Source organism: Seriola aureovittata, chromosome 13 (genome assembly GCF_021018895.1).
Source record: "Seriola aureovittata isolate HTS-2021-v1 ecotype China chromosome 13, ASM2101889v1, whole genome shotgun sequence".
In the NCBI taxonomy this organism is placed as follows: domain Eukaryota; kingdom Metazoa; phylum Chordata; class Actinopteri; order Carangiformes; family Carangidae; genus Seriola; species Seriola aureovittata.
Window position 1 is genome coordinate 13,828,547 of NC_079376.1, and position 27,704 is coordinate 13,856,250.

General features: G+C 40.8%; 2 protein-coding genes across 6 annotated transcripts in view; one reads left to right on the top strand and one right to left on the bottom strand.

Moving 5' to 3' along the window:
* The window catches only part of evla (Enah/Vasp-like a), a 35,163-nt gene extending 15,528 nt beyond the window's left edge, over window positions 1-19,635 (top strand). For 3 of the 5 annotated variants that reach the window (XM_056393103.1, XM_056393102.1, XM_056393101.1), the window contains exons 2-14: window positions 5,993-6,161; window positions 7,219-7,399; window positions 12,190-12,247; window positions 12,784-12,845; window positions 13,784-14,704; window positions 16,716-16,969; window positions 17,141-17,256; window positions 17,506-17,533; window positions 17,918-17,960; window positions 18,109-18,169; window positions 18,423-18,480; window positions 18,585-18,642; window positions 18,885-19,635. In XM_056393103.1, coding sequence (XP_056249078.1) covers window positions 5,993-6,161; window positions 7,219-7,399; window positions 12,190-12,247; window positions 12,784-12,845; window positions 13,784-14,704; window positions 16,716-16,969; window positions 17,141-17,256; window positions 17,506-17,533; window positions 17,918-17,960; window positions 18,109-18,169; window positions 18,423-18,480; window positions 18,585-18,642; window positions 18,885-18,922 — 2,047 coding nt within the window. In that variant the 3' untranslated portion in view covers window positions 18,923-19,635. Of the gene's footprint in view, window positions 1-5,992; window positions 6,162-7,218; window positions 7,400-8,732; window positions 8,789-8,907; window positions 8,959-12,189; window positions 12,248-12,783; window positions 12,846-13,783; window positions 14,705-16,715; window positions 16,970-17,140; window positions 17,257-17,505; window positions 17,534-17,917; window positions 17,961-18,108; window positions 18,170-18,422; window positions 18,481-18,584; window positions 18,643-18,884 lie in introns of those variants that run through there. The other 2 variants (XM_056393104.1, XM_056393105.1) reach the window with 2 other exon arrangements.
* A 927-nt stretch (window positions 19,636-20,562) lies between these two features.
* Window positions 20,563-26,831, bottom strand: degs2 (delta(4)-desaturase, sphingolipid 2). Its single transcript, XM_056393107.1, has 3 exons — window positions 26,519-26,831; window positions 22,942-23,684; window positions 20,563-22,155 (listed from the first exon to the last, which is right to left on the bottom strand). Exons 1-3 carry the CDS (start codon window positions 26,598-26,600, stop codon window positions 22,012-22,014), a joined length of 969 nt encoding a protein of 322 aa, XP_056249082.1. The 5' UTR covers window positions 26,601-26,831; the 3' UTR covers window positions 20,563-22,011.
* Between the last annotated feature and the right edge of the window lie 873 nt (window positions 26,832-27,704).

Here is a 27,704-nt window from a genome sequence, read left to right on the forward strand (position 1 = left end):
ACTTTCTCGAGAACTCCTTGTAGCTTTGACGTGTAATACAGTGCCACACTGCTTTTGTATCCATGGTTCATCAGGACTGTGTCTCTGCTGACGGCGTACTTGTGTGAAGCTTCAGCCTTTGGTCGTGTTTTTAACATTTAGTTTCATGACACAAACAAAGGCCTGACAAATCTGAGCTGCTGCCATGAGCCGGCCGTGCGGGGCTGTGTTGAATGACTCATCATTTGTTCGGGTCTGTTCGGGTGCCTTCCACTGTGAACCAGCAGGATGAAACAATTACCCCAGCAACAAAAGTTAATTGCCATGATAACAGAAGCTCTGCCCTCGGGTGCGACCCAGAGAGAACGCCTCGTACACCCCACCACCCGACCTACTCCCACAGTATGCCAAGGACACACTTTCCCAGCCTAAATACATCCAGTGATCTAATCATGAAGCTGCTGAATCTCACACAAACCTATGAAGTTCCTGATATGGACACACAACCCATCATGTGTACGCTGTTGTTTTCTGGACTGGGACAGATTCAGGCGTAATTTCTTCCAGCACTGAAATTTCTGCTAATGGACTCATCTGGAAGGAAAAAACACAGCCATGACACTCAAAGTGTGCATGTATAGGATTTGTTTGGAGGAGGGGGTGGGGGGCACATATGTCTAACCATGTGTGCTGGGAAGTGCCTTACTTAATTCAAAAGCCTGGGAATGTGGCCTCCTTTTCAGCACTCGCCTATGAGGCTTATTTGACATGAGGAAGCGCTCAGCAGAAGCCTTCATATCCTCTCTGCTCTTGTTTTTCTCTTTGCCGTCTATTCATCTCTTTCTCACCCTGGGCTCTGTACTCTTTGTCTTTTTTCTTCTCACCCTTTCCAGGCTGCCTTTTTGAGGGGAATTTTATTCAGCCTTCACTGAGAAATCTTCTTAGTCCAGCAAAAACAAGATGAAGTGCTCAGACAGGGGCTGTTGGCCAAATCAAGTCAAGTTGATCCTTTTTTCCAAGAAAGAACCAGACTAGTACTTCACATTCAGAGTACATGTGTTTTCACTTCACCAACACAAATATATTGTCAGCTAATGGCAAAAAATTAGTTTTGGGCGACAGGCCTTCAAAACAACACTTTTAATATTTGTGCTCGTCTCATTACCCTGTCAATGCAGTGTCAGAAACGTAAAGTATTTATTTTTTTATTCATGAGCTGGTAGTAGATAATTGCTTATGCATTTTTAAAGATGTAGTATGTAGAATACACAGGAGGGAAAATACCAGCAGGCTTAAACCCTCAGAGGACTGGAGCGAAAGTGGGAAACTGCCCAAATGATCAGTCAGAAATATCCTGATACAGAGATAAAAGGAGTATGGACTGTTCACTGAGTGGCCAGAAACACAACTCCAAATGAATGCTGATGTTGCTCCATGATAGCAACTGTTTGCTAACATGTTAGCAATAATAATGTTGTGTAATATTGTGTTTATTGAAATGATCAGAACAGGGGTGAATTTCTGTATGGTCTTCCACTGACATCCTCTTATTTTATTTGACTCTTTATCAGTGTAGGAGGAGCTGAAGTGCCAATTAGCTACATAAGATCTTGCTCATTAACTTTGACTCTGAAATTTTTATTCTTTTTAATTCAAATAAACTATAAAATAATGTTTACTATTGCTTCAGTTTGACCTTCAGTTCTTCCTGTTTTGCGTTTTCCTGCTCTGAACACCGTGCAGTTTGATTCATCGTGTTACTTTAATGTCACTGATTGTCATTTTCAACAAGCTGACCTTTTTTTCAGATTATGCCACATCGCCTGCGCTGCGTTCAACACAAACACAGTCAGCCTGTGTTCTTTGCCGCTCCTCATCTTTCTACTCGGTCACACTTTTTTTTTATGGCTGAAAATCCATCAAGTAACAAGCATTTGAGCAGAAAAAGGCCTCTGGATTTTCCTGTTGGTAGAAGCAGCTGTGATGTTAAGCAGCTATCATGTGCCTTACTGTGCCTTATCTCTGTCATGTGATGTAGAGAGAAGCCGCCTCCCTCAGTAACGACATCACACACACAAGCATTTAGCACACTGTCACCTTTGTTTTTGTTTTTGTTTTTTAATTAGCTGAGCTGCTCTGTGAAGGTCTAGTTAAGTGCTCAATCAAAGAAACTAATGAACAAAAACTTTCTAAGTCAGATCATCTTCCTCTTTTGCCTTTTTTTTTTTTTTTGCTCATCATCTCATGATGTGTTGACTGAGCAATGTGTTGTAAGAAAGAGTAGACGAGACGTCCTCTTTATTTCTGACTGCTTGAAGAGAACTGAAACCGTCAGCATCAGGCTCGAGGCACTCCATCCCTCTGGCCCAAACTGCTCCAGAAATAGGGCCTGTTTTTGTAAGAGGATCCAACACAGAGATGCAGCCACCTCCCCCCCTTCTTTTCCCAGTGAGAATCTGGTGGTCTGCCGGGTCTCTGAAGTGGAGAGAAGTGTCTGTTATGTGATTAGAGAGTCTGTTTAACTTATTTAGAGATGTAAGAAACATGATGTCTGCAGTTATCCCTCATGGTTTTGCATGTAGCAGAGGAGCTTCTCCCCAGATTTAGAGGCAATGAACTTTTCACTCTGCTCTGTCCTCCCCCCTGTCTTATCAGTGATGAAATTCATTATTATTTTCCACTGAAAAGGACAATTTTTTGTTTGTTTTTCTTCATTTTGATATATAAGCAGTAAGATGACATTTACACAAGGTTACGGTTGAATTTTTTGCATCTGTATCAGAGCCATCAGATGGAATTTCAGATTTTACTTGGAGTGAGTCGTCCGGTTTGGATCCTGTGCTATATTTGAATGTATTTGAGGAACTTCACATCCAGATCTGTTTGTGTTAATGACAAATGTGTTTCCTGTTTGATTTTGAAGTTCCTGTTTGTCCTGCAGCTTCCAGCATCACACTTTTGTTTTACTTCTGCCTGCTTGCAACATCCAAACATGAGACTGAGCCAAGTCATCTCTGTGTCATTCTGTGGTTTGACTAACTAGTCAAGTTGCAAAATTGTTGTGAATAATTTGTGTTTTGATATCTTCGATAGGATGTTGCTGCTGGTTAACTCGACAGCAGTTGTGCAGTGCGGAGTAATGGATGTTTGACAGAGGAAGGGTGGTTGTAATCGTGGGAGTTGTTGGTGAAATTCATCTGTCAAACAGGCTTTAAACGCTTCTCCCTTTGGAACGATGTGACGTACTGTCACTGTGCAGTTTATACTAAGACTTTCTAATATTGTTGCATGGAAGTAAACATCCATATACAGCTGTCGTGTGAAACAATGATTTTTAGATAAAAGCCTGAAAATGAAAGTATGTTTGATATTCAGTTATTTTGTCGAATTGATGGGTTACAGAAATTCAACCAAAATGCACATTATTATTTTGCAAGAGTGAGTACTTGAAATGATCAAAAACCAACAGGACGAGTCTGCGTCACTCCCTTAAAGCCTCATCTTTAATAAAAAGCTTTCAATTGGAGAAGATGGAGATGCAACGATGAAGTGCAACTGAAATGTAACCATGTGTTGGTGCAGTCCGGGGGGGGGGGTCTCTCAGGTGTCATGCTGTGTTCCTCCTACAGAGCTGCACATCGAAGGGGGTGGGGGGGTCACATGTTGGCATTTAAATGTTACTAGCGTCCTCAGGGCCTTGGAAGTAAGTCACAGTCCAACCTCATGTATCGGCCAATTTATATATCTGCTTCCTCCTGCCATTTTTGTTGTTAATGTAATTGTGCTAAATTGCTAGCGGTATAGAAATACACGGTGTAATCTCATTCATTTCAGGCTTTTTCCAGTAGTCTAGATAATGCAACAATTCCTCACACTTTACGTTCCTGGCATTTTTTCTAACTTTTTTCATACTCACTTTCTTACTTTGTTTGGCTCAGGCCAATCTCCTGTGTATCAATCTAAAGTCTCAATTATTATTCTGTAAAATTTGATGTAATAATGGATCTAAAATGTGACTTAAGGCGATTCTTGTGCACTCAATATCTTTATTGAAAATGTATCAAATCTCAAGAAAACTGGAACAGTAATTTGAAATTGTAAATTTTGAAGCTGCAATAAGAAGTTGATTTATGGGTTAGTCAGTCAAAGGAAAATTAATCGACAGCTATTTTAATAATTGGTTAATTTTTAAATATTTTTAGAGCAAAAATGTCAAGTGACAGTGAGTTACAGCTTCTTAAATTTAAGGATTTGCTGCTTTTCTTTGTTATGTTTGATAGTAAATTAAATATCTGTTTAAATGTTTATCAGACAAATCAAGAACGTTGGAAGATGCCACTTGGGGTGTGAGACTGTGACGAGTGTTTTTCACTACTTTCTGGCATTTCGTAGATTAAATGATCAATTGTTAATCAAGAAAATAAGTGGCAGATAATAAAAGTCATTTGAAGTTGCAGCCCTAAAAGATTTTGTGCAGATGCACTCTTATACTCCGGCTGTTTTTCCAGATGACTCTGTTTACTTGTGCTTTTACTTTCTTTTCATGTTGTCTACGTATGAACTATTACAGATATTATGGCAGTTAATGCACTGACAGTCAATGCTCCTTGATATTATGGCAGTTAATGCACTGACAGTCAGCGAGCACATCATCAATGCTCCTTGGTTTGCTTTTCTTGGCCCTCACACCTTCAGACCGCTAATGTGCCAGAGAGTCGGTCTCTGAGGTGTTGAAAGTGAAAATTAGAGAAGCATTTAGTCACTTCGCATGTTCTGCTGGTTAACGTCACCTCTCCACCTCTTGTCATGTGTTTCTGTACTGAGGCTATTTTAACACCTTCAGGCACATATGGCACTAAGGTTACAACAGTTGTCACACATAACACATATGGCTCGTTCTAAACTTTTATAAGCTCAAGCTGTATCTCTTGGTCATTTTGTGATGTGATTTGTGATGTGATGAAGCCACACGAGCCAAATGTGTTTTTTTTTTTGTGGTTAATTCATGTGGCGTGCACGTGCGTGATGTGTAACTTTTCACTTGCTTGTTTCCAAACGAGTCTCCAGCTGGCGATACGCTTCCTGATCAAACACTTGCGTTTTTAGCACACTGTATCATTAGCCAACACATCACACACACCCTTCTGCACTGATGCCTATACACGTTTCTTCGTGTGCTATAATGATGCAACCACACCACAGTAAAGACCACGGGGGAAAAGGGGAATTTACCAGCGTTGAGTTTTAGTTTGAGGTCTTGTTTATAGCTTTTAAAAATGGCAACCCACGGTCTCCTCAGTATGCACAAGCTGTCAGATTCCTGCAGTGGCAGCGTGTAGTGGTAACTGCAGAAAGGTGTGGCTCCCCAAAGACCACTCAGCTAAACAGATAATTACACAGTAACTCTGTTTTTATTGGTTTTAATTTATTGACCACCATCACATTTAACAGTATGAGAAGTAACAGTGCAGTGAAGCATCTGTATGATCCAGTATCCTCTACCATTTAGAGAGCCCAGTCCTGCCCACTTTCCAGTTATTTTCTGTTCCATTAGCTTTCATCGCTCGACTTGGTTTCTTGTGAAGGGCTTCTGTCATTATTCCTTTTTCAGAATCTAAAACATGATATACTGAGGTTGAGCTTTCGGGCTTCTCTGGGTTTTGAAATCTGGGCTTCTGCGGCAAAGGGTGAGGTCTGAACGTTGCTTCTTTCTTTTCACTCAGAGTTGTAGGAGCTTTGATCGACTGTCTAGATATTTTCGATTTTTTTTTCTTCACTGAATCTGTTATCTGGCACCAGGTCTAAATATAGGACTCTGCACACAACTACTGTTTTGCATCTTCTTTGGCTAAGACACATGAAATAGGGTGTTGAATGAAGACAAAATTATTTGTTACTAACCACTAAATTCCCATATGTGACACATGAAAGAACTACATTGACTGGCTTCTCTATATCCGTCTCCCCATCAAACGTTAACATGTACTTTCTCTTTCCTTCTTTCTGTCTCCAGTGAACAGAGTATCTGCCAGGCGCGGGCCTCTGTGATGGTTTACGATGACGCCAGTAAGAAGTGGGTGCCCATCAAGCCTGGGCAGCAGGGCTTCAGCCGCATCAACATCTACCACAACACTGCCAACAACACCTTCAGAGTGGTGGGCGTCAAACTGCAGGACCAGCAGGTGAGGGACGCAAGGACATAGTCGGGATTACACACATTGGTGAACATTTCTAAAGACCTCAGAAATCTGGATCTCCAAATTTATATATAGCAGTCCTCGTATAATCTCCTTACTCCTCCATCAGACACATGTTCACAGATCACACATCTGTGATGCTTTATAGTCTCCAGGATCGATGAATTCTGTGATAAAGCATTACTATAGTTAACTGTCCATACTATGCTTCTCTCACACCGCCTGCCTGTCTGATCCTCTTCACTAAGGGACTTCCTACATTTCCCATAATGACTTTTGAGGACTGTCACACACCTGGTGCTTATGCCACGTTCATGTCGCATGAGATGGATGTTGGAGATGGCGAAGATTCCCTTGTTAACTTGAGAGCATCATCAAGAACTCGTAATTATGATAGCTCCGATATGACATGAAGGCAGCATTAGAAATAAGACAATGAGACAAATTAACAGCTGTGTCTTTGCTCAAAATGCAAACTTTTTTGAGGTATATATTATATTATAGTTCATGTCTTTTTAGGGGTTTTTAACTACAGAAATGTGTTTCTTCATCTTATGTCTTGAATTTAGTCAAATATGATGCGACATGACGATCTTAGAGTAAACCCTGTCTCTTTGATGGACTTGGTTCGACTCCAAAACATGATGCCAGTTGTTCATGGTTGAGACATCTGAAAAAATCTCTCACTTTCAAAGTCGACACTTTTGTCATTTATCCACAAGCAACAAGAAAATAATACCATTATTGTAGCTTGAGTTTGTCCTTATTGTACATTTGCTGGTTCTGTAGAGGTTAGAAAATCGTGCAGTGAAGCAGAGGGACGCTGGAGTCAAATCCCCAAGCAGCTGGTAAAATGTGGGGGAGAAAATGAGCAAGAATCTCTTTCCACTCCTTCAACACCAGCTGTTGATGAACACTGGGGTGAAATACTTGATCAACAGTTGTCCATACTTAACCGCCATGTCTTCCTTTGTGATTTTCACATTATCAAATCTACATAACATTTTAATTCACAGCTTTGTTTTTCTTTCTTCCATTGAAGGTGGTGATCAACTACTCCATAGTGAAAGGCCTGAAATACAATCAGGCCACTCCAACCTTCCATCAGTGGCGTGACGCTCGCCAAGTCTATGGGCTGAACTTTGCCAGTAAGGAGGAGGCCACCACCTTCTCCAACGCCATGTTGTTCGCCCTCAATGTCCTCAGCTCACCTGACAGCGGAGGTAAGGATTCATGATATGTGGAATAAATGCATCTTATTATTATTTTAATCTATCCTATTAAAAATTCACTCACCATTTTGCTCCAGGCATTGATGTCTTGATTTGTATTTGACTTCTTGGCAGGCCATCGGGTAATTCTAAGACATTTTCTGAATGTTTCAGTGAGTCACGTTGAACAGTTCGTCTCCACAGAGAAATGGGGGATGGAAGTTTTTCAATCGTTAGCTTGAGTTGGAAACCTGCTGATGTTTTCCAGTCGGAGCTTTAAACGGATTTCAGTTCAAATTACAACAGACTGTCTTCGGTTGTCATCTGTGATCAATTTAAATCTTATTTTGCTCTCAAAAGAATGTCAGGTAACCACAATTAAACAATCCAGATAAGTGTGACTACGTGGACACAGTTTAACTGATATTTTCTGATCAAACCGTACTGTTTTAAACAGGATGTAAACTGTAATAACTACAGCAGAAGTATGTTGAACATGAATGAGAAGACATTCAAGCAATAAACAATAATGTGAATTGTTGATTATACTATATGTTCACATTTAGTCAGACGCAGAATTCAAAGCCTATGAAGTGTAACCACTAAACTAAGCTGTACTACCCTCTGCTGGTTGATAACATGTACTGCAGCTACACTCTGCTCAGTAAACCAAACAATAACAACAATATCAGGAGTGGTTGGTTGCTGACTGGGAATGTGTTATATTATCCTCATTTAAAGATTTTTTTTTCTTTGTATTTTCACCTTTACTGGACAGCTGATTGAGTTTAGAGACAGAATAGGGAATGAGTAGAGAGAGAGAGAGAGAGAAAGAGAGAGAGAAAGAGAGAGAGAGAGAGAGAGAGAGAGGGATGTTTGACATGCATCAAATGTCTGCAGCTGGAATCAAACCAGGGATGTTGCGGTTACCTCACATTAGCCCTATTTAAAGCGTTACTGTTGCGTTATTCACCACAGGTTTTCAAAGTGAAACATAATAACTCTGTATAGCAGGGAAGCAGCATTGTTAGAGACGTGTGTTCAGGTCAGCAGAGGTGCAGTTCTTTATGATTTTTCCCACTTGAACAGTGAATAAATTCTGTTGGAGTCCTGAAGTGTACTTGAAGTCTAACTCACACCTACTCTTAGTTTACCAAATAGCTTCTGACCAGCTCTGGTTACAAGCTACTTATAAGTCGTGTGTGAGAATATCTGTGAGTGTTTAACTGCGGTGTCATCCCATCTCATCCTTGTGACTCTCCTATTGGCGGCTAAAATATCCCATATGGAGCCTTAATGTCGTACCCCACTGTGCTCACATGGCAGCCCTCCTTTTTTTGGGTGCATTTGGATGTGGGATCATGGGGCTCCTCATGCCAGGCAAAAGTGTCTCTGTTCATGGTAAACACCTCCTTACTCACTCTACCATGTTGTTTACGCTGTTTCTTGTTGAAAGAAGTCTTATTTGCTCTCTAGTACACTGGGCAGTTAAGTGAAGTTTCTCACTATGTTGACTCCAGAGATTTCACCTGGTGTCCTCAGACGGGTTTCTTCAGCCATCATCATCCTCAGTAAGTGTTGTGCTGTAGAGAAATATGTCCACTGGCCATGCATGTTTTCCATGGTAACAGACTGCTTGGCACATGGAGGGAAGCTGAGCTTCAGCCATTTCCTCACTAAGACAGTTTGTTACTTTGCTTTGTTGCTGCTGTTAGTCTGCCAAAGCACTGCATATCAGTCATTGCTGGGAATGACATTATAAACATCACAGAGCTGAAATTATTACTAAATTAATTAATTAGATGTTTAGTTGATCAGCAGAAAAATAATCTACAACTAGTTTGATAAATGAATAAATTGTTTCAGTAGCAAGCAAAAACTGTGAAACTTGAACTCTTGAAAAAAATAATCAGCGGTTTGATCAATAATGGAAATAATCATAAGTGGCAACCTAAGGACATCTAAGTTGCTTTTCCTTCTACTCACCCCAAACAGCAAGGTAGAGAACATGTTTTTTATTTTTTGTAAGAGTTTATTGCACAAATCTGCCAGGAAGGGAGGACAGCCTGAAAATGTTTTGTACAGCTCAACAGCTATCTGTTCAGACTAGGAGACTTAAATGATGTGAAGTAGTAAACTATAATCCTAAACTGGAAGGCCCCATTACCAATTTTGGAAAAACATCAGGGGATGATACAGAAGAGTGCAAACCATAATAAAAGTCTAATAAAAGACTTAGAGGCGGGTCATTTTAAGGTGAAGGCAGTGAATCGATTGTGTCCTTCTGTCTGTTTCAGTCTCTTTGCTGATACTTTTATGGAGGCAGATGTTTGTTATTCATGATCTTTTAATGTAGTGAAAGAATGGCAGAGTAAAATCAGGAAAACAAATAGATTTTTTTCTTTGATCACATTAAGACATCTCACATACACACACACACACACTCACACTCACAATGGTCTCCTGAGCTCCAAATAAAATGCTTTCAAGTCTGATCAGGCCCTCTCATCCCCAGGGCTTACTGTTCTTCCTTGACCTTCACCGTGGCAACAGCCAGAGCTATATACCATGCGCCATGTTAGCAGGGGAAATGCATATGCATATGCATGGATACACATGCAAAACGCAGGGTGATAATTGTTTCCTTTACATCTGCCTCATTAAGATGTGAAGTAAAGTGATGATGAAAAGCCTCAGGTTATGTTGAAAGACTGAATCCCTGAAGTCTAATGTGAGAGGATACATACTGCACTTGTTGGAAGGTGGAGCAGATACGCAGCAGGTGGATGTAGCATCTAATATTTTCAAGGTATCTGTAGCTTGATATAGACATTAAGTATCTGCAAGAAAATGTTGTCAGGTGGTATTTCTACTGTCACCGTCAACTTCCTCTTAGCATCCTATTCTATATCAGCAGTGCAGCTCTAAAATGCCTAATTAGGCCGGATCAAAGCAAACTGGTTTATTACCTCCGTATCCTGTCTTCTTGCAGAGAGCGAGCGAGAGAGAGAGTTTCTTTGTTTTTAACTCTCAGAATATTTGCTAAATTTAATCTGCAGCTTTGCCAGCAGAGCACATAATTGCCATGAGCTAACAAGCAGAGTTCAAGGGAGTGTGAGGGAGCGAGGGAAACAAGACATCTTCAAGGCGTCGCTTCTTTACTCTGCAGCACAACGAAAGAAGGTGAGGTGTGTCATTTTCAGCAAGTGAAAGCTGCTTTTTCCAAGCGCATTAACTTACTGCCAGATGACAGTAATCACCAAGTCAAGTCAGTTTTATGGAGAGGAAAAAATGAAAGGAAACCTCAGGAAGAGTAACACAGGAGTGATCCCTCTTCCTCGACAGACAAAAATGCGATATGTGCATTTGGAAGAAATGACAGTAGAAAAATAGTAATATGGAGAAACAAAATTACAGTTAATATAATGCATAATATAACAATTTTCTTATTATTAGCATGTCAGTCACCTGCAAAACACTTTTGTAAGAAAGGTGTCATCAGAAAAAGTGGGGTTGTCTGATTTGATTTGAAGTTTGATGGCACATAATAGTAAGTAAATAAGAGGAAATAAGCATTTCAGGTAATAGCATAATATTTTAATGGAAAGCTCTAAGCTCTAGCTGACAGTCAGAAGGACACATTTCATACAAAAGACTCAAGTGAAAACCATATGTTCAATTTGGTTTAAAAAATTAAATAAATCAATGCAATGTAGTTAAAATCATCACTTTCAGTCCTCTGTGCTTTTCAAACTGCAGCTCTGCCTCATATTGACAGCCCCCACTGCCCCGCCCGCCCGCCCGCCACCCCATGCTCCAGACACAGGGAACGGAAATATCACCCATGGGTGTTCTTGATGTCACAGTGGGCGCTGAAGTTTAATGACTGGTATTCTGGTGATATGTGATAAGTGCTCTCCCTGATGCTTCCTGTTAATAGCCACCCCAGAATTGTTGTGGGGGGGGGGGGGGTTGTCTGAAGACTGACTGTAGTTGGTCAACAAGCCAGGTGCTAAACTGAGATGATCATGTGACTGATGTTGATTATTTAACATTCAGCACCAGCTGTTAACCTGTTGCCTGTGTGGAGGTAACGTCATTAAACACTGTTGACATAGTGACTTAAACACTGAAGAATGATCTTTTATTGACAGGCTTTGAAGGCTCACACCACTCCCATATATTCATGTACTCTTAACCCCATTAGAATATGTTCAATATCTTTTCATTTGTTTGCTTGAGGAGCTATTTTATATTTAGATGTTTTTCTGTGAAATTGTCAGTGCTGCTGTTTATTCCACTCTCTCCGGTTCCTTTCCTGTTGTGGTTTACAGTTGAAATTCCTGTGGCTGGCAACATGTTGAGCAAATTACATTATAAACAGCTTGTTGGCTCCCGGGGACAAAGTCACAGTACCTCACATCCTCACATGATGCCTGCTGCTGTGTGCTCATTTAGTAAACACAGCTTCTCTTCCTGCACTCACTACTGGGTGTGTTTTGTTTAACGTGATTATAATTTTTAGGACTTGTTTGCAGATGAAATTGTAATTACTGGTGTTGCACAAACATATTTTAAATAAAAACAACTTTTAATTCAGGGTAAGCAGGTTTGTTTTTTTGTTTAGACCCGCTCTGAATACTATGAGGAACTATTTAGGAAACAAATACACGTTTCAACAGTCTGGGGCAATTACAGCAGAACAAAAGTTGCATTAAAAAAAGGACAAAAACATGGGGGGGAAAGAGGAAAAGCAGTTTTTATGCGGCTGATTTTTTTTTTTCTCCCCTTGTGTCTTGCAGGTCCAGTTGTCCAGCGCCAAAATGGGCCCTCCTCAGAGGAAAGTGAGGCACAGAGGAGGTACAATTGCGATCCGCTCTGCCGGATACAAGACCATAAACGAAGCAGTCAGAAAATCAAAACACAAGCATGTGGAACAAAATATTTAAAAGCATAAAGTTGTTTTTTTTACTGTCGATAGAGCAGATGAACCCAGTTCTGGTAAATAGGTGGATTTATACACATTTGCTGCTCTGGTATGTATTTACAGACAGTGGTAGATTTAAAAGTGCACATGGAAACATGTCGTCTAGTACAATGATGTGGCTCATTTATATGATAGGAATAAGCTCTACCAGGCTTTAGCTATAAATACAATACTTGTTAGATGAGATAAAGCTTCATGATCATCTTTGCTGCTAATTTATTCTCATACTTCTAATTTAGTCGCACCATAATACAGAGAAACCTCTCCATAACTTAATTTTAGGACATTGCAACCTTCAGTGTTCTGGTCAGTTTACCAGTGATACCACTACACATTGGGCTTGATTTGTAAAGACTTAATACTTAAAAGCTGCAGGTTTTACGAGCAGTGACATCCTTGCGATTCATAGGATGATGGAGCAACATCAGATGCAGGCACACAAGGAGAGGGAGCGACGGACGTCGGGATCAGGTGAGGCTTAAACAAATGTGCCCACACCCAGCTATATAAACACACACACACGCTCACACACACACGCACTATCTGACCCTCTCTCTTACACACACGCTGCTCCGGAGACCAAAATGAATTGAAGGCTGCATAGCGAATGCTCCTAGCTGCACAAACATTTTAGACAAAACGGTCAACACAAAACCTTGCAGCACATTCCAGCTGTCAGTAAACAACTTTGGCGGGGAGCAGATGGATATTTGCTCGGCTTTGTCTGTTTTTGTTTTTGTTTTTGTTTTTTGTTTTTTATGAGTTATCAGTGTTGAGTCAGGCAAAGTACACTCTACTTTGCCAAAGCAAGCAGGTGATCATTAATAAATACCAGAGATTCCAAACCCTGCTACAGCAGGTAAATAGGCTTCCCCGGTGTTGTTTGTTGTAGTGTTTCCCGCTTTAGTTTCAACCACTACTCCCCAGTCTTTACGCCCTTATGCTTTTTTATCCATGCACACATATAAATGTTCAAGGCTGCCTCGTAAATACACACACAGACTTAAACATCCTCCTTTGTCCCTGCTGTCAGTGGCGATATCAGTACCCCCCACCCCCCACCCCCCTGTCCCCGCAACATGCTCTACTGCCATCTCTTTCTTCCAGCTACTGTTGGGGGGAAATGCCATATGCTTTCTGATCATGGCTCAGTCATGTTGCATTCTGCTGCTTGTTCTTTTTATGATATTTTGATTCTTTCTTATTTGCTATTGGCTTTCCGTTTTTGGATTGCTCCTGATTTTCTCATCTTTACTTGCTTGGTTGCTCAGTTGGTTGCTTTTCATTCTTCTCACGTTTTTCTCTTTTCTGTTTTCCTTTGTTTGTTGCCCTCCTTCGTCCTCCTCTTCGTCTGCATCTCCTCTTCCTCTCTCTCCTCTCTCTGTCTTTTCTCTCTCTGCCCGTCACAGTCGTTTCCACTCTCCAATATAAAGTCTCCACCCCTCCCATCCACCCAGACACTCCTCCTGAGTACAGACAGTACAGAGCTAGCACACTGCCACCCTCCTACGTCCGCGTGGCCTCCTCCTCTCCTCCCTCCTCCGCCTCCTCCTCTCCCTCTCAGGAGAAAGAGGCAGGGGCAGCTAGGGACAAGGCCCAGCTCTCCTCCCAGCTCTCCACCTCGCTCGCCTCAGCCTTTTCCCCAGTCCAGGCAGGAGTGACCACCCAGGGCCGACAGGTCCGTCAGATCCCCTTGTCTCCTCCCACAGCAGCCCGCCACCTACACCTTCAACAACAACAGCAGCATCAAGACATCATGCTCCCCCCTAAACACGGCACCTGGTCCGCCTCTCATATGCAGCAAATGTACGCTCAGTTGCCCCCCTCCTCCTCCCCTCCAGTCATGATGGCCATGCCTGTGAAGCAGGGTTTGCCCCCACAGCCCATCCTCCCAATGGCCCACCCCCTCCCACCTCTGAGCACTAGGATGAAGCCCCCACCTCTTGACCCGAGCGCCATGACCATTCCTCACCAGTACCCCCAGCATCAGCCCCACCCTCACTCCAACGGCCAGCCAGACGACTCCTACTCTCCTCATTCTCAGCACCTGCCACTCACCCCTCAGCTCTGTGAGGCCGTCCCCCTGCCTCCTCTGATAGGTCACATAGCCCCAGGCCCCGCCCCCAGCCACCAGCCCCATTACCCATCCACCTTCCACCCTCAGCACCATCAGCAACAACAGCAGCAGGTGTACCACCAACAGGCCCAGCCCCTCACCACCACTTCCTCTTCCTCCTCCTCACCCCCCTCTTACACTGCAATGTCTGACGGGGGCTCGCCCAAGAAGACCCCCTCCCCCATCCCCCAGCAGGGCCCCATGGTGAACAGCAGTAAGTATTAGGAGGAGAGAGGAGGAGGTAGTCTCTCAGCAGAGGGATGTTAAATGTACATAGTGTGTGTTTGTGTGCGTGTGTGTGTGCGTGTGTGTGTGTGTGTGTGTGTGTGTGTGTGTGTGTGTGTGTGTGTGTGTGTAAGGTGGGTCATGTGCATTCACTCTAAGGAATGTACCATACCCATATTGGTACAGCAGAAGAAGAAAAAGGCACATATGTCATATGCACATCTCTTCCCAGGAGTGTAAGGGTTTGCACATACTCTGCTTGATCTGCCCCACTCTGTTGCACCTATAGGGTGAGACAACGGTTTTATGGCATGATGTAATTCCCAGTATAGTCACTCCAAACAACTTCAGTCTAATGGAAGGTCTAATCCAGGCCAGAATAACGTGGTTGTGCACAAGCTGTAAATCAAACAAGAAACTCTTTCAGCAGTGAAGAACTCGTTCACCTTTTTATACAAAGTTCTCAAATTTTTGCACAATGCAGCAGGACAGGAGGCTTGTCACTTGGCATAGTAGAAAAACACAGTTTACTAATAAGAACAATGGCCCAGTTCTGATGAGGCATCCCAGTAAGCTCGGTCTACACGATTTTAGAAAAAACTGACTGAATGACTGACTGACTGCAATATTTTTTTCTGTGATATACTGTATATTGCAATATGAATAAAATACAGGAGTTAAAATGCCCCTTTCTAGAGCCTAAATAATTCCATACAATGGAATGCAACAAACTCTGTGTCCAAGAACTCTTAAATCAGAGTGGATTATGTTGTATCCGATATATAAAATGAGAACCGTGCAAGTTTTCCATTTGTATCAAGCAGCAAAAAAGTTGTTGCATGACATGTTTGAGTTAATTTGCTTTACTTGACATTGCACACCCTGTACAATGACAGGACTGTGAAACTGAAGCAGCTAAATGGAATTCAGACATTGTTCAAATCTTGTTTACACCTGTGATTTTTCTACTGTGACATGTCAAAATGTCTTCCCATCTTAAACATACGAGCAATGCAGCCAAGGAATTTTTATGACCAAGTGGTTAAATATTCTTGCTGTCAAGTCAGTCAGCTGAAGTTATTCCAACTCAACAGGTGTTAAGTTTGTGAAAACACCAGACTGAAGACGAAACGCTGTTGAAACAAGCAGGGAGTGATGAAGGCTGCAGTGCAGCGCTGAGGGAGAGAGAGAACTAGAGAAGATGCAGAAGATAGCAAGACTGGTAGACTAGAGCCAGGAATGAAAAGCAAAGAATTTTCAAATAACTATTAAATACGATGATTTACGTCTATGCTAACTTTTCCAAAATACTCAAGTCCTCCAAGATGAGTAATTATGTAAAATATGTTCATTTGAAATGGGTGTAAACAAGCTCAAATTAAATCTTATCTTAATCTGAAGGCACATTTAAAGTTTTCCGATACAGCCTTAGTTTTCCTTTTCCTAGACATAGTGAAAAGGATCATATGCATGCTGCAGCAGTGTCGCTTTAAACTGTCTCAGATATTTCCCACATGCACTTACTGAACTACAGTTTCAGTAGTTTTGAAAACTGCAACTAAATTACCATGAGATGATAAGATAGCTTCAACAAAAATATGAATACTTGTACAGAAAAATTAATAAATGCCACTATGATGGATTACCCAACTCAAATGAGTTTTAAGTCTTATTTTAAACAAAATGAAACCAGTGGCTGCCAGTAAAGTATGAAATCTGAAAACTGTAACACCTGAGCAGTTTCCCAACTTGACACTTTACCAAACAGCCAATGTCTTTCTCCCAGCGAATCCCTCTGATGTGCAAATCATTTCCAGTTGCTTCATTAGTGCTGCCCAGTGGCCAGCTGCCTTGCACTTAGCAGTTGTTAGGTGTTTGTTACACAGTGAGAGTGGGCAGCATATCATTCCTGAGATGGTGCTCAGTCAATCTTCCAAATGGGGGCAAAGATCAACAAACTGATACGGCCATTAACTGATCTCTAATTCTGCCCCTCCCAGGCCCCCCTGTCTCTGCAGGTCACCCATCTATGCTTTCTGTGGCACCTCCTCCAGCTGCAGCTCCACCACCCATGGCTGGTCCTCCAGCCCCACCACCACCACCAGGTCCACCACCCCCAATGGCAGTGCCCCCACCCATGCCCCCTCCACTGCCCACTGGTGGAGGGCCTCCTGGGGGACCGCCTGGGATCCAGCACCAACCCTCAGGACTGGCTGCGGCGTTGGCCGGAGCCAAACTACGTAAAGTACATAGGGTGAGCCTCCCTGGTTGAACCTCAGGAGGTGTAGATCAAGTCCTTCTGGTTTTATCAGTTTATCAGTATTTAATCACTGAAGCCACGTTGTATTTGTTGCACAACGAGTCCTCTCAGTCTAAAGAGCCACGGAGCCATGAGCTCATACTCATTTTATAATGTGTTCCTCAGGATGAGAGCAGTCCGCCCGGGTCTGGTGGCAAAAGTGACTCCAACCGGTCTAGTGGTGGCAGTGGTGGTGGAGGGGAGGGGCTGATGCAGGAGATGAATGCCTTACTAGCTCGCAGGTTAACAGCTAAACAAACACACACACACACACACACCCTATTCTATCAGCCACTCTATCACATATTATACCGACATTTTAATCTTGTCTTACTGGTTCTGTTTGCCTTGCAGTAAATGTTTATCTTAAAAGGGAAATAAGTTCTTGTGCTAATATTTTATCCTGGTCACAATCTTTCCATACTAGTTACTGAATTATTTTTATATTTGTCTTACTGTATGCTCACATTCTCATTTCCACCCTCTCACAGACGGAAAGCCTCAGAGAAACCTGATGAAGTAAGTTTTTGCCTCAAAACAATAGTTGGACAGTTAATTAATTTAACTTATTGTGGAGAGCTGGATGAGAAGAACAACCACTCTCATGTCTGTCTGTAAAATATGAAGCTGGAGACAGGAGACGGTTAGCTTAGCTTGTGGGGGGAAACGGCTAGCTAGCTAACGACAAGTTGTGGCTTTACGTGGGGGGGGGGTTTGGTGATGCGTTTATATTTATATGTGTATGTATATGTATAGACATCAGAGTGGTGTCAACGTTCTCACCCAACTCTTGGCAAGAAAGCAAATCTGTGTATTTCCATGCCATTTGAAATTTAACCTGGAAACTTACAGCAAAGCAGGTTGACAGTCGTGTGATCATCCCTTTTTTTCTCTTTCCTGCAGGATGACTCCAGTGGTCGGGGGCCCGGTCAGCAGAACTCGACAGGTAAAGACCACTCTTCTACCCACATCATTGTATAACGCACCTAATGCATTATGAAACCGCATGCCTTAAGAGATCTCCTGCTCTGCTTTATAGCCCACTGTTGCAGAGTTATTTCATTTTAGGTCATTTATTCTTTCCCCCTCTCTAGATGCTGTGAAGAAGCCATGGGAGCGATCCAACTCTGCAGAAAAGTCCTCACTGGTGTCCAGGTCTGCAGATAAGAGGAGGAGGAATGTGACCTGAATATGAAACACAGATGTGAAACCTCTGGCAGTAACAATGGGGATTTCAGAAGACATTTCAGAATAAATCTTATCTTTTGCACTACAAACACTAGGAAATGTTACAGAAATTAAATATTGATATAAGAAGAAGAGTCAGAACTTTGGTTTAACAACAGTGCCCCACCCTTAAATTATGCAGTCTTGTACTCTACCAAATGACATCCTCTTTGTGTTGCAGAGTGAGACCCATCGGCAGCACTAGTGAATCAGACACAGAGTTTGACAGGATGAAACAGGTTGGTACAGTTCTCCACTGTGTTTTAACGTGTTTACGGGTTTTAATGATTTTACACACCCTGTGATGCTGAAAAGAAACTCACAAGCAGATCTTGTCCTGCAGGAAATTTTGGATGAAGTTGTACGTGAGTTGCATAAGGTGAAGGACGAAATCATTAATGGTAAGCAGTGCAGTTTTTATACAGTTCATTGCAGTAGCCTGTGGCACACAGCATGTTTAATCTTTCATCTTTTCCACACACTAGTTTTTACAGCTCAAAATCTTTCTATACTCATTCTAACACTAAAAAGCTAGCTGAGACCTTTAATATGAACAAATTAAACACCTGGTCCAGCATGAGTGCAAAGCCCTTTTGCTGCAGAAAGCCTCTGTCTCTTTACATGCTGCGTTCTGTTCTTGCAGCCATCAGACAAGAAATCGGCAGAATCAGTACATCCTAATCTCATCTGAGCAACAGTAGGAGGAGAGCGAGAGGAGGAGCTGGAGGAGGATGGACATACAGATGCAGATGCACAGACACGAGGACCAAGGAATGTTCTCTCAATGTTTCTGTGATGATGCGAGTTGCAGAGATGTTGTGCCAACATTTGAGTCTGCTGGACAGCGAAAATGGAAGTTAAAAAAAAAAAAAAAAAACAGAGATGAGAGAGAAGGGATTCATGAGAAAGAAAGGCAGAAGAAATGGATGGATAAAGAATAATTGAAGGACTGCTGAACTAAACAGAGGATGAAAGATGAACTGGAAGATGAATTGAGGGATGGACGAACATTCGTGCTGAGTTTGGTGTTGTGGTCCTCTCTGTGCACCTATAGACTCAGTCAGCCCAGTGTTGCAACTCTTTGTTCTCTGTTCAGTCCAAGTCATAAGAAGAAAATATTTTTGTTTTCTAAGTTTTTACTGTTTTATTATTTAAAAACTGTGGTGATAATGATGATGCTGTTGATGACAATGAGTATTTTATTGATATTATAGAAGGAGAAAGGAATCTTGCACACCATTTATGTCAGCCTTTTATATTTTCTATTATTATTTCTTGTTTAGTTTATCCCTAACTATTTGACAATAACAAGCACAATATGGGCAAAATGGTGCTGCAGACTCACGTGCCCTCAACTGGCATATTTAAAAAAAGGGGAAAAAAACAAAAAAACAGGCTTTTTATGACCTTGTTCATACTGGTGTTGTGTGTCTAACCTTTTCTCTCCAGAGATGATGGAAAACATGTTAATGTTTGAACTACAATTAGCCACTTAAATTACCTCTTTCCTCCACATACAAAGCATAATGCATTACAAATGAGCAAAAAGATTTTTTGGCATATACTCAAATAACACACTCTTGCTCTACAACTCCAGTGTGACCGAGGTACACATTTCTGTCTACCTGTTCAGATGTGTGAGATCATTGAAACTTGGGGATCATTCACAAAACAGGCCGATAACTGTAAATGTGCCACCTGGTTTTACCTAGATATAAAACAATGTAGTACTATCTCTAGTCATCCTATGCTTTGTGAACCTAACAAGTATGCATGAAACCCCCATCTCTATGAATTAGTTTTTCATTTGGTTTGAAAAAAAATAAAATAAAATTGAAAAAAATAAAAACGGTGGTACATTTATTATAGTGGTTTGTTTCCATGAAGATTCCCCTGTCTATATACGAGATGTTGAACTTGATAATGGTAGCAATGTGGGAAAAAAATAAAGGGGGTTGTCTGGCAATATGCAAAATATACCTAGATAAGAATGTGCAGAAAGTGAAGGGTAGGCCTATGTGATGGTAGATAAACGTGTCTTTGCAGGAAGGGTTTGGTTGAATATCGGATGTTGCATTCTATCCACTCTGTCCGCTCTCAACTACGTTCTGATTTAAAAGCTGGAAGTAAATTGATTCAAACAAAAAAACAACAGACGTGTCAACCATCTACGCAAAATCCTGCTGTGTGTGTGGGTGTGGGTGTGAGAAGGTTTAAATCGTTTTCACCTGCAGAGCATATAGTACATGTTTAAATAAAAAAGGGTCACATCTTGTTACTGAAAGACAGACGGGAAATGACAAATCAACCACAAGCTCGTATTGTTTATAAAGATCTTTTACTATCTTTTAAATAGAAACAACAGAGATCATGGTTATCAATCATAACATAAAAATTAAGTTGTATTTACAGTGGGTGGACAAAATAACAAACAACTTACAATACAGTAGCCCTATAGTAAATACTAAATCAGTGAAGCACGTTATGTTTTTATTCATAAGTCAGAAGTGTTGATTTGCTGTAGTTTATATTGTTAAGACACTTTCAGTGAGTGAAGGTCAGGGTCTACTTGTGACCACAATTTTTTTTGCTAATGGTGTTTTCTTGTGTTTGGACTTTGTAATTTAAGAGGGGTTTTTTCCCTCTCATCTCATTACATATAATTTTGTATTTTGTGCTGGATGCATCATCAATTCAGACAGCATGAAAAAAGTTTGGTACTCGGCTCAACAAGTCTCACTTGTTGGCTTGTCAGGAGTTGCTGCCTCAGTTAATGGTGGCAATCTCTAAACTCAAGAAGATACTGACCAAATACAGAAAAACTGCATGATCAAAGCGTGAAAGTGGAATACAAGAAGAACCTCAGCAACACAGACTATGTTATATTTCATGAACATTACAAACTACAGCCTGAAAAAATACCACCAGGTCTTTTCAGCAGCCCTGACACGTTTAAACCTCATCAAACTTAAATTTTCTAAAAACGACTTTTTTTTTGCCTTGTACGTTGTTTCTGTTATTTTTATCCATTCCCTGTAGATATAATCAAACTGTTAACAGCAGGGTGGAGCTGCGAACAAGCAGAATGGGGCAGCGCTGAAGAAAAGGCTCTTCTTACTGAAAGGTAAGTTTCAATGCTCATTTTCCACTTCAGCACTGTTCTGTGCGGTGGATGTGAAATTGTATTGGGTAATCCGAGAGACATTGTGTTTCTTGATTTTCACCTTTGGAAATTCTTAAGGAGACCTGATGTAATGCTCATAGGCAGGAGCGCAATCAAGCAGAGGTAACGACAGCTCTGTAATACCTCATGAGAATGCATGTGACCCTAAGAAATGAGGATGTTTATATTGAATACTTTTATACTATTATCATCACTTGGTGTCTTCTTGTCTTCTGGGTCCAAGACAATGTCATTGTCATCACTGTCATGACTGCGGGCCATTTGTTTATAGCAGGAATAGAAACATGAATAAATAATGGGGTAAGGAACCCATCTAGCTGTACATGCTGACAACCTGAATTTGCATTTCCATAAACTGTATGTATGCAGGTGATAATGTGCGCATTAATTTTACAAATAGTTATTCAAGGACAGGACTAATTTAAGATGAAAATGTCCAACGTGTTAGAAAGTGCACATACAGTGACAACTGCACTATACGGAAAAACAAAACGTTTAAACTGGAGAATATTTCATTGAGGTCCATAGATTTTTAACAACTTAAATTCACATTCCTGTTTCATGGGAAGTATAATCAGTCACAGATCTATTCCTGCTTGCTTAGCTTGTACTCCCGTTTGATTCTGGCGTAGGGGCCGATGCTGTCATCGAACACAAAGTCCCATAATACCCGGGTCCAGGACGTGTGTTGAGGCAGGGAGTCATAATACTCTGCTGCGATTTGCTTGACCTGTCAACAACAACCAAATACAAAAACAATTTATTACTGAGAATGAGAGCTTATAAAAGAATAAGTATGCAAATCAGAAATACATAGATATATCTAAATTGCAGATGTAAAGTGCCAGAAGCACCTCTGTACAGACAGAGGTCTAATCCAACATGACACCTTCATTTCACTAGGGTAATCAGATACAAACACAAAGGCTGATAGAAGCAGACATTTCACTGCTTTGTTGAACAAGAGCAAGACAACACATTGCATGACATCTACTCACAAATCCAATTTCTTTTGGTCAAAATAGCAGTAACCAGAGTGTCATTTAAAAATAAAATATAACGTTTTATAGTTCAGAAGCAGATTTTTCAAACCACAGAGGGAAACATTCCCTCTGTTAACAGCAAAAATGGTTCATAAACTAAAGAATTTCCAAACAAATTGGATTAGTTTCATTAGTCATTGCCAGTTATAAGACAGGTGTCTCACTTTGAATCTATTCATGCTCTCGTGGTGTTAGGGAGGCAGCAGTTAATCAGTTACAAGTCTTTCATCTGATAAATATTTGCAGTTGATAGAAAAAAATGTGACGTGTGGCATTTGCTAATACCATTTTGTTTAGATTCTGAAAGACAAGAAAGGTCTTTCTTATCTGCCGACACCTGGAGGAGATGCAAGTGTTGTAACTGTCCTCATTCTCTACCACTGCACTAATAATAGTGTCACAAAAAACAACTCCAGTCCAGAGATTACCTGTTGGAAATGTAGTTATGGTTTCCCACAGTAACACAGTCTCACCTGAGGTAGTTTACTGCCAGGTATGCTGGGGAAGTCATGGTGCTCCATGTGATACCCGACATTGAAGGTGATCCGGTTAAGTGGTCCATAGTAAGAATATGTCTCGTGTCCCTTCAGGAACATGTAATGCTCAGCTATGAAATGTCCAGAGATAGGATGCAGTCCCATACACAGGATAGATCCTGCAATGAGGTAGACAATGGGCTTCAGCCCCCATAGATAGTAGATAATTAAATCTACTGTGAGCTGAACTACTGCGTTCTGGATCTCCAGCTGACACACTGGTTTAGGATTAACCACCAAAGGGCGCAGGGCATAGAAAAGCGGCTGGAGGAAGAGCCACAGGACTTTCCTGGCAGGGGTGCAGAAGAACCATCCCTCAAAGTCTGTAGGGATGTCAACATCCAGCTGGTCACCTCCCAGATACCGATGGTGGTCGATGTGGTACTTCTTGAAAGAGGCGGAGTAGGGCAGCCCGATGGGCAGGTTGGCCCACATGGCAAACCAGCGGTTCCACTTTGCCAGCTTGTTGCCAAAGGCCACGTTGTGAGAGATGTCGTGGATAGCCAGAGTCAGGGAGTGGTTGATGCAGCCTCCGAAGGCGTAAGCCCAAAAGAAGATCCACTTCCAGGAGAGGTCATGGACCAGGTAGCACGCCAGAAGCTGGGTTAACACCATGCCTGATACCACCCACTTCAGCTGGGGGTCTGGACCCATCAGAGACTTGATTTCTGGATATTTGGCTGAGGAGAGAGCCAGGTAGAAAGAGGAATAAAAAGGGACATGGTCAGATATGAGAAGATTGTGGAAAAGGAGTCGGAGAAAGGGTTAAAGGTTCAGAAAAAAACAAAAAGGTAAAGTTGAAAACCAGAAAACAGTAAAAGGAAGCAAATGAAAAAAGAAAGTAGTGAATGGAAATGGTAGATAAGGACAGAAAAGGGTAACGGATTCATTTCATTTTTTAAATAATGATGATGTAAAGAAAGTTAAATATCTGTAATGAATCCAGCAGAGAAGGTTGTTTACCGGGAATAATTCACTGTCATTTTATCAAAGATTGATCTTATACATATCAATGTGTCATGCTGTGATCCGATATTGTGTATCCCAAAGAACACAGTCAAGCGTGTTGTAAGGTACCAGCACCTCTCCTGGGAAGAGCCTGCTGACAAAAGTCATCTTTAATTGGCAGAGGTGTTGTTTTGCTGAGGGACATGAAACTCAAGGAGATACAAAGGAGTGGTTCAAAAACATTCAATGCTACATGAAGAACTAGGTTGGGTTTGTATGACCTTTAAACCATTATCTACTAATTAAGACATACAAGCTGTGATTTGTTAAACTGACCACACCTTGTAGCTAACTTTACATCCATCCAAAATTCAGGATGCATGCTGCAGGAGCATACCCCATCATGCACCAGAGGAAAGATAGCCATCCACCATCAGGTGATAGTACATGCAAATATAAGCTTGCCTCTTTACTTTCAGCTGACTTGTGTAACACCCGTATGCAAACTGGGCTTACATAAAGGTTGCCTGGAGCCTGGATTCAGTGATGATGATGTAGCTTTCCCCTGTACCGACTACACCCTCTTTATTCAGTTAAAGTTTAGCCAAGAAAACTTACTGCTGCTTCCCCAAGGTGACTAATTTTAAAACAATAATTTATCAATATGTTGTTCCAATCTTATCTTAAGTACATGTTCTTTTTTTTTTAATCTGCAGTATTATTTGAACTCGCCTACAATGTGTTTTGTAGCCATGTGTATAGGCAATATGTTTCTCAGGTGCTGGTGTTGTAGCCCACCCACAGGGCATAAAGTTAAATCAATAACCAGACATTATAAAAGAAGTTGTTTAAACTGCTTAAAGCTACAGCAACATGCTTCAGCTTCACTGTGTCACAGAGATAACAAGTCATTTCATTTACTGTAGCTATAAGGTTTCAGCCTCAAGTTCCAGCTAAAAATTATCTGCGATTCAGCAGCACGTTATGAGTCAAAGTGACAAATCATGCATTGTTCAAAAATACAGTTCTCTAGAGCTGCTAAAAATAATCGATCACCACGCAGTGTCACAGTTATCACTCATTTCTGTGACCTCAGAAGAGACAGCATGTGCCAATTTCCTTTTAAGATGAAGAATGGTATAAAGTTTAACATGAGAGTTGAGTGTACTTCACCTACAGACTGACTCCTCAACCAACAAGCCATTCAGTTCATAAAACCACTTTCAAATCAAAATAACCCACAAAATGAGAAAGGAAGTGAGGTACAGTGACCTCTGACATTCACATCCCTCTGTCTATCCCCTCAGGGCAGGACAGAGGATAATTAAAACAAAACGCTTTAATAATTTAAAGCTTGTGGCGTCAAACAACCCATCACCGTCTGGATGCTTCTTTCACACCAGAGCAATCATGCGACTGTTGGACAAAGCCAGGATCAAATATACATCGACAGGTTTAGAGCGTTTTAAGCTAAAGTGTTTGTTAATTGAATTACATGATCAGGTATATAATCAAAGAGGTTGGTGATACAGATTTCATACCCTTGAAAAAACAGGAAAACATGAAGGATCATAGGCTGAATACACTATCTATATATTCACTTGCATGAATATACTAATGATGGGAGATGTGGTTTAAGGTGGTATAGTGAATGAGGATTATTCTTTCATGGATCCTCCCAGATCACCTAACAAAGCCTCTCTTCACACTTCACGCATAGCATTGTATCTGTGTTTGTCAGGAGCTGGGACTGTGTCTTGTTACCTAGCAAGCCCAGAGGCATTGTCAACTGCACCTGCTATCAATGCAGGTCAGAGAAAAAGATGACAGAGAGGTACCTAGGTTTACACAAAAAGAAAAGGTTAATGTCTTCTGTGACTTTCTTGGAGCACAACTAAATAATTTTCAGGTTAAGATCAAGACTGAGACTGAAATATGGAATTACTTTCATAGCTATCTGAGTATCTACACCATGGCTTTTGCTCTGACATTGGGAGGGAGGTCTCCCTGGAATGACAAAGTCTGTCACCTGCCTTTGCTGCTGGTAGCTACACTCCCTCTTCTAAGAACAAGTGACTTCTGCTGACAAAATGAAAATAATGTAGATAATGTAGCCACAAAGTCTTGAGTCAACTGTGACAGGGAGCAACACACATGCTTGAAAAATGTGTCTTGAATTTAATGGAATTTATACTTAACTTTTCTCTTTGACATCCATGTGCACTGAATTACAAATTAAATCACATCGTTCATTTCTTGACCTTAAAAATCAGCAATTTTAAAATAATATTTCTACTTGTATTAAATATACAGTGTAACTTCCATTTATATGTAAGAGAATTACACCACAATCTGTTAACTTAAGGGGGGTTTGAGTTTCTACACTTGCCCTGCATCCATTGTTGACATGGTTTGTTAAGCAACAGCTAGTAAACAGGTTTAACCGGCTACCATTTATAGTCAGAAAAAAACGCACGCTTTAACTTATTCCACAAACTAACCAGACTTATTACTCAGCAAATTTCTCAGTGTTGACACAGCTGTTTTGTTTTCTATAATTTCTTACCCAGTATTTCTTTTCTTCTTGAAGTGTGCGGCTGGTCATTGTAGACCCATTCAAAGTCGCCTCTTCCACCTGTCTTCCCCATGGCTTTCTTCTGTGTGTATCAGGCGACTGGCCAAGTGGCGTTATGTATGTGTGTCATCAAAGCTTCACGGTATCGGGGCACACCCACTCACACTGGGTTGCAGGGTGAAGGTAAATGTTAAAACGGCCTGCCATAAGTCCCACCCCCAAGCAGAGGGCGGGACAAAGTCGGCTGTGCACCTGTCCAGTGTATGTTCTCCAACATGCGAACTATTGCATCTTGACATTATTTCACGAGAAACTACTGCAATGATCCCATAATATGTTTATATTTACAGGACTGCGAATTCTAGCTGATATTGTAATAAGAATATTTTAAAAATCTAAAGAACAATCCAAACAACTTTCTCTACAATTTGTTTATTGACAAGACCAGCTTCTTGTAAGGTTGCTTATCAGCATTCTATAATAATGTATTTTCACTGTATGTTAAACATATGTGTTGCCATCAGTGGTATTATTATAAATGAAACCATAGCAGAACGGTAATATTATAATTCCATTCTTGAGAACCACAAATACAGTGAAGTTCCTGCCATCACTACCATATAGTAGCAGCATCCAAATTTAAAAGTTGGTTTATTATTCACAAATGTTTGGTGTCTACACAGTAAGCTTAGGCAAGTGTAGTGTGTGAGTGTAGTAATTTGTATTCTTAAATCTAGCAGTTAGTATTGATATATACATATACATCTGTCTGGATCATCAATTATTTTTTCATTTTTCAAGCTAATTGTGAAGCACTTTGTAACTGCTTTTTTTACAGTGCTATATTAATAAAGTTTAATATTATTACTATTATTATTATTATTATTATAAAAATGCCAAGCAATTAATTATTCAATTTTCCGGGCTTTTTTTCACCATTTATTGACATGTTATAGACCAAACGATTGATTAATCAAATTAAAAAAAATAAAATAAATAAAAATAGGCGTCTTATTTAGTAATAAAAACTCATAATAAACAACTTTCATTTCCAATGACATAGTCATGAATCTAATAAAGAAGCTGGAATGTTGGTGAAAGACTCAGATACAGTAGTTGGTCCACATTTAGATTATCTTGTTGTCAGACATTATTTTGAAGTATTAGTACATATTAT

Bases quoted from the DNA above. Each gene is read 5' to 3' on its own strand.
- degs2 (XM_056393107.1), bottom strand. From the start codon at position 26,600: ATGGGGAAGACAGGTGGAAGAGGCGACTTTGAATGGGTCTACAATGAC. The intron at 23,685-26,518 runs GTAAGAAATTAT...CTCTCTCCTCAG, and splicing joins AAGAAGAAAAGAAATACTGG to CCAAATATCCAGAAATCAAG. The intron at 22,156-22,941 runs GTGAGACTGTGT...TGTTGTTGACAG, and splicing joins CTGGCAGTAAACTACCTCAG to GTCAAGCAAATCGCAGCAGA.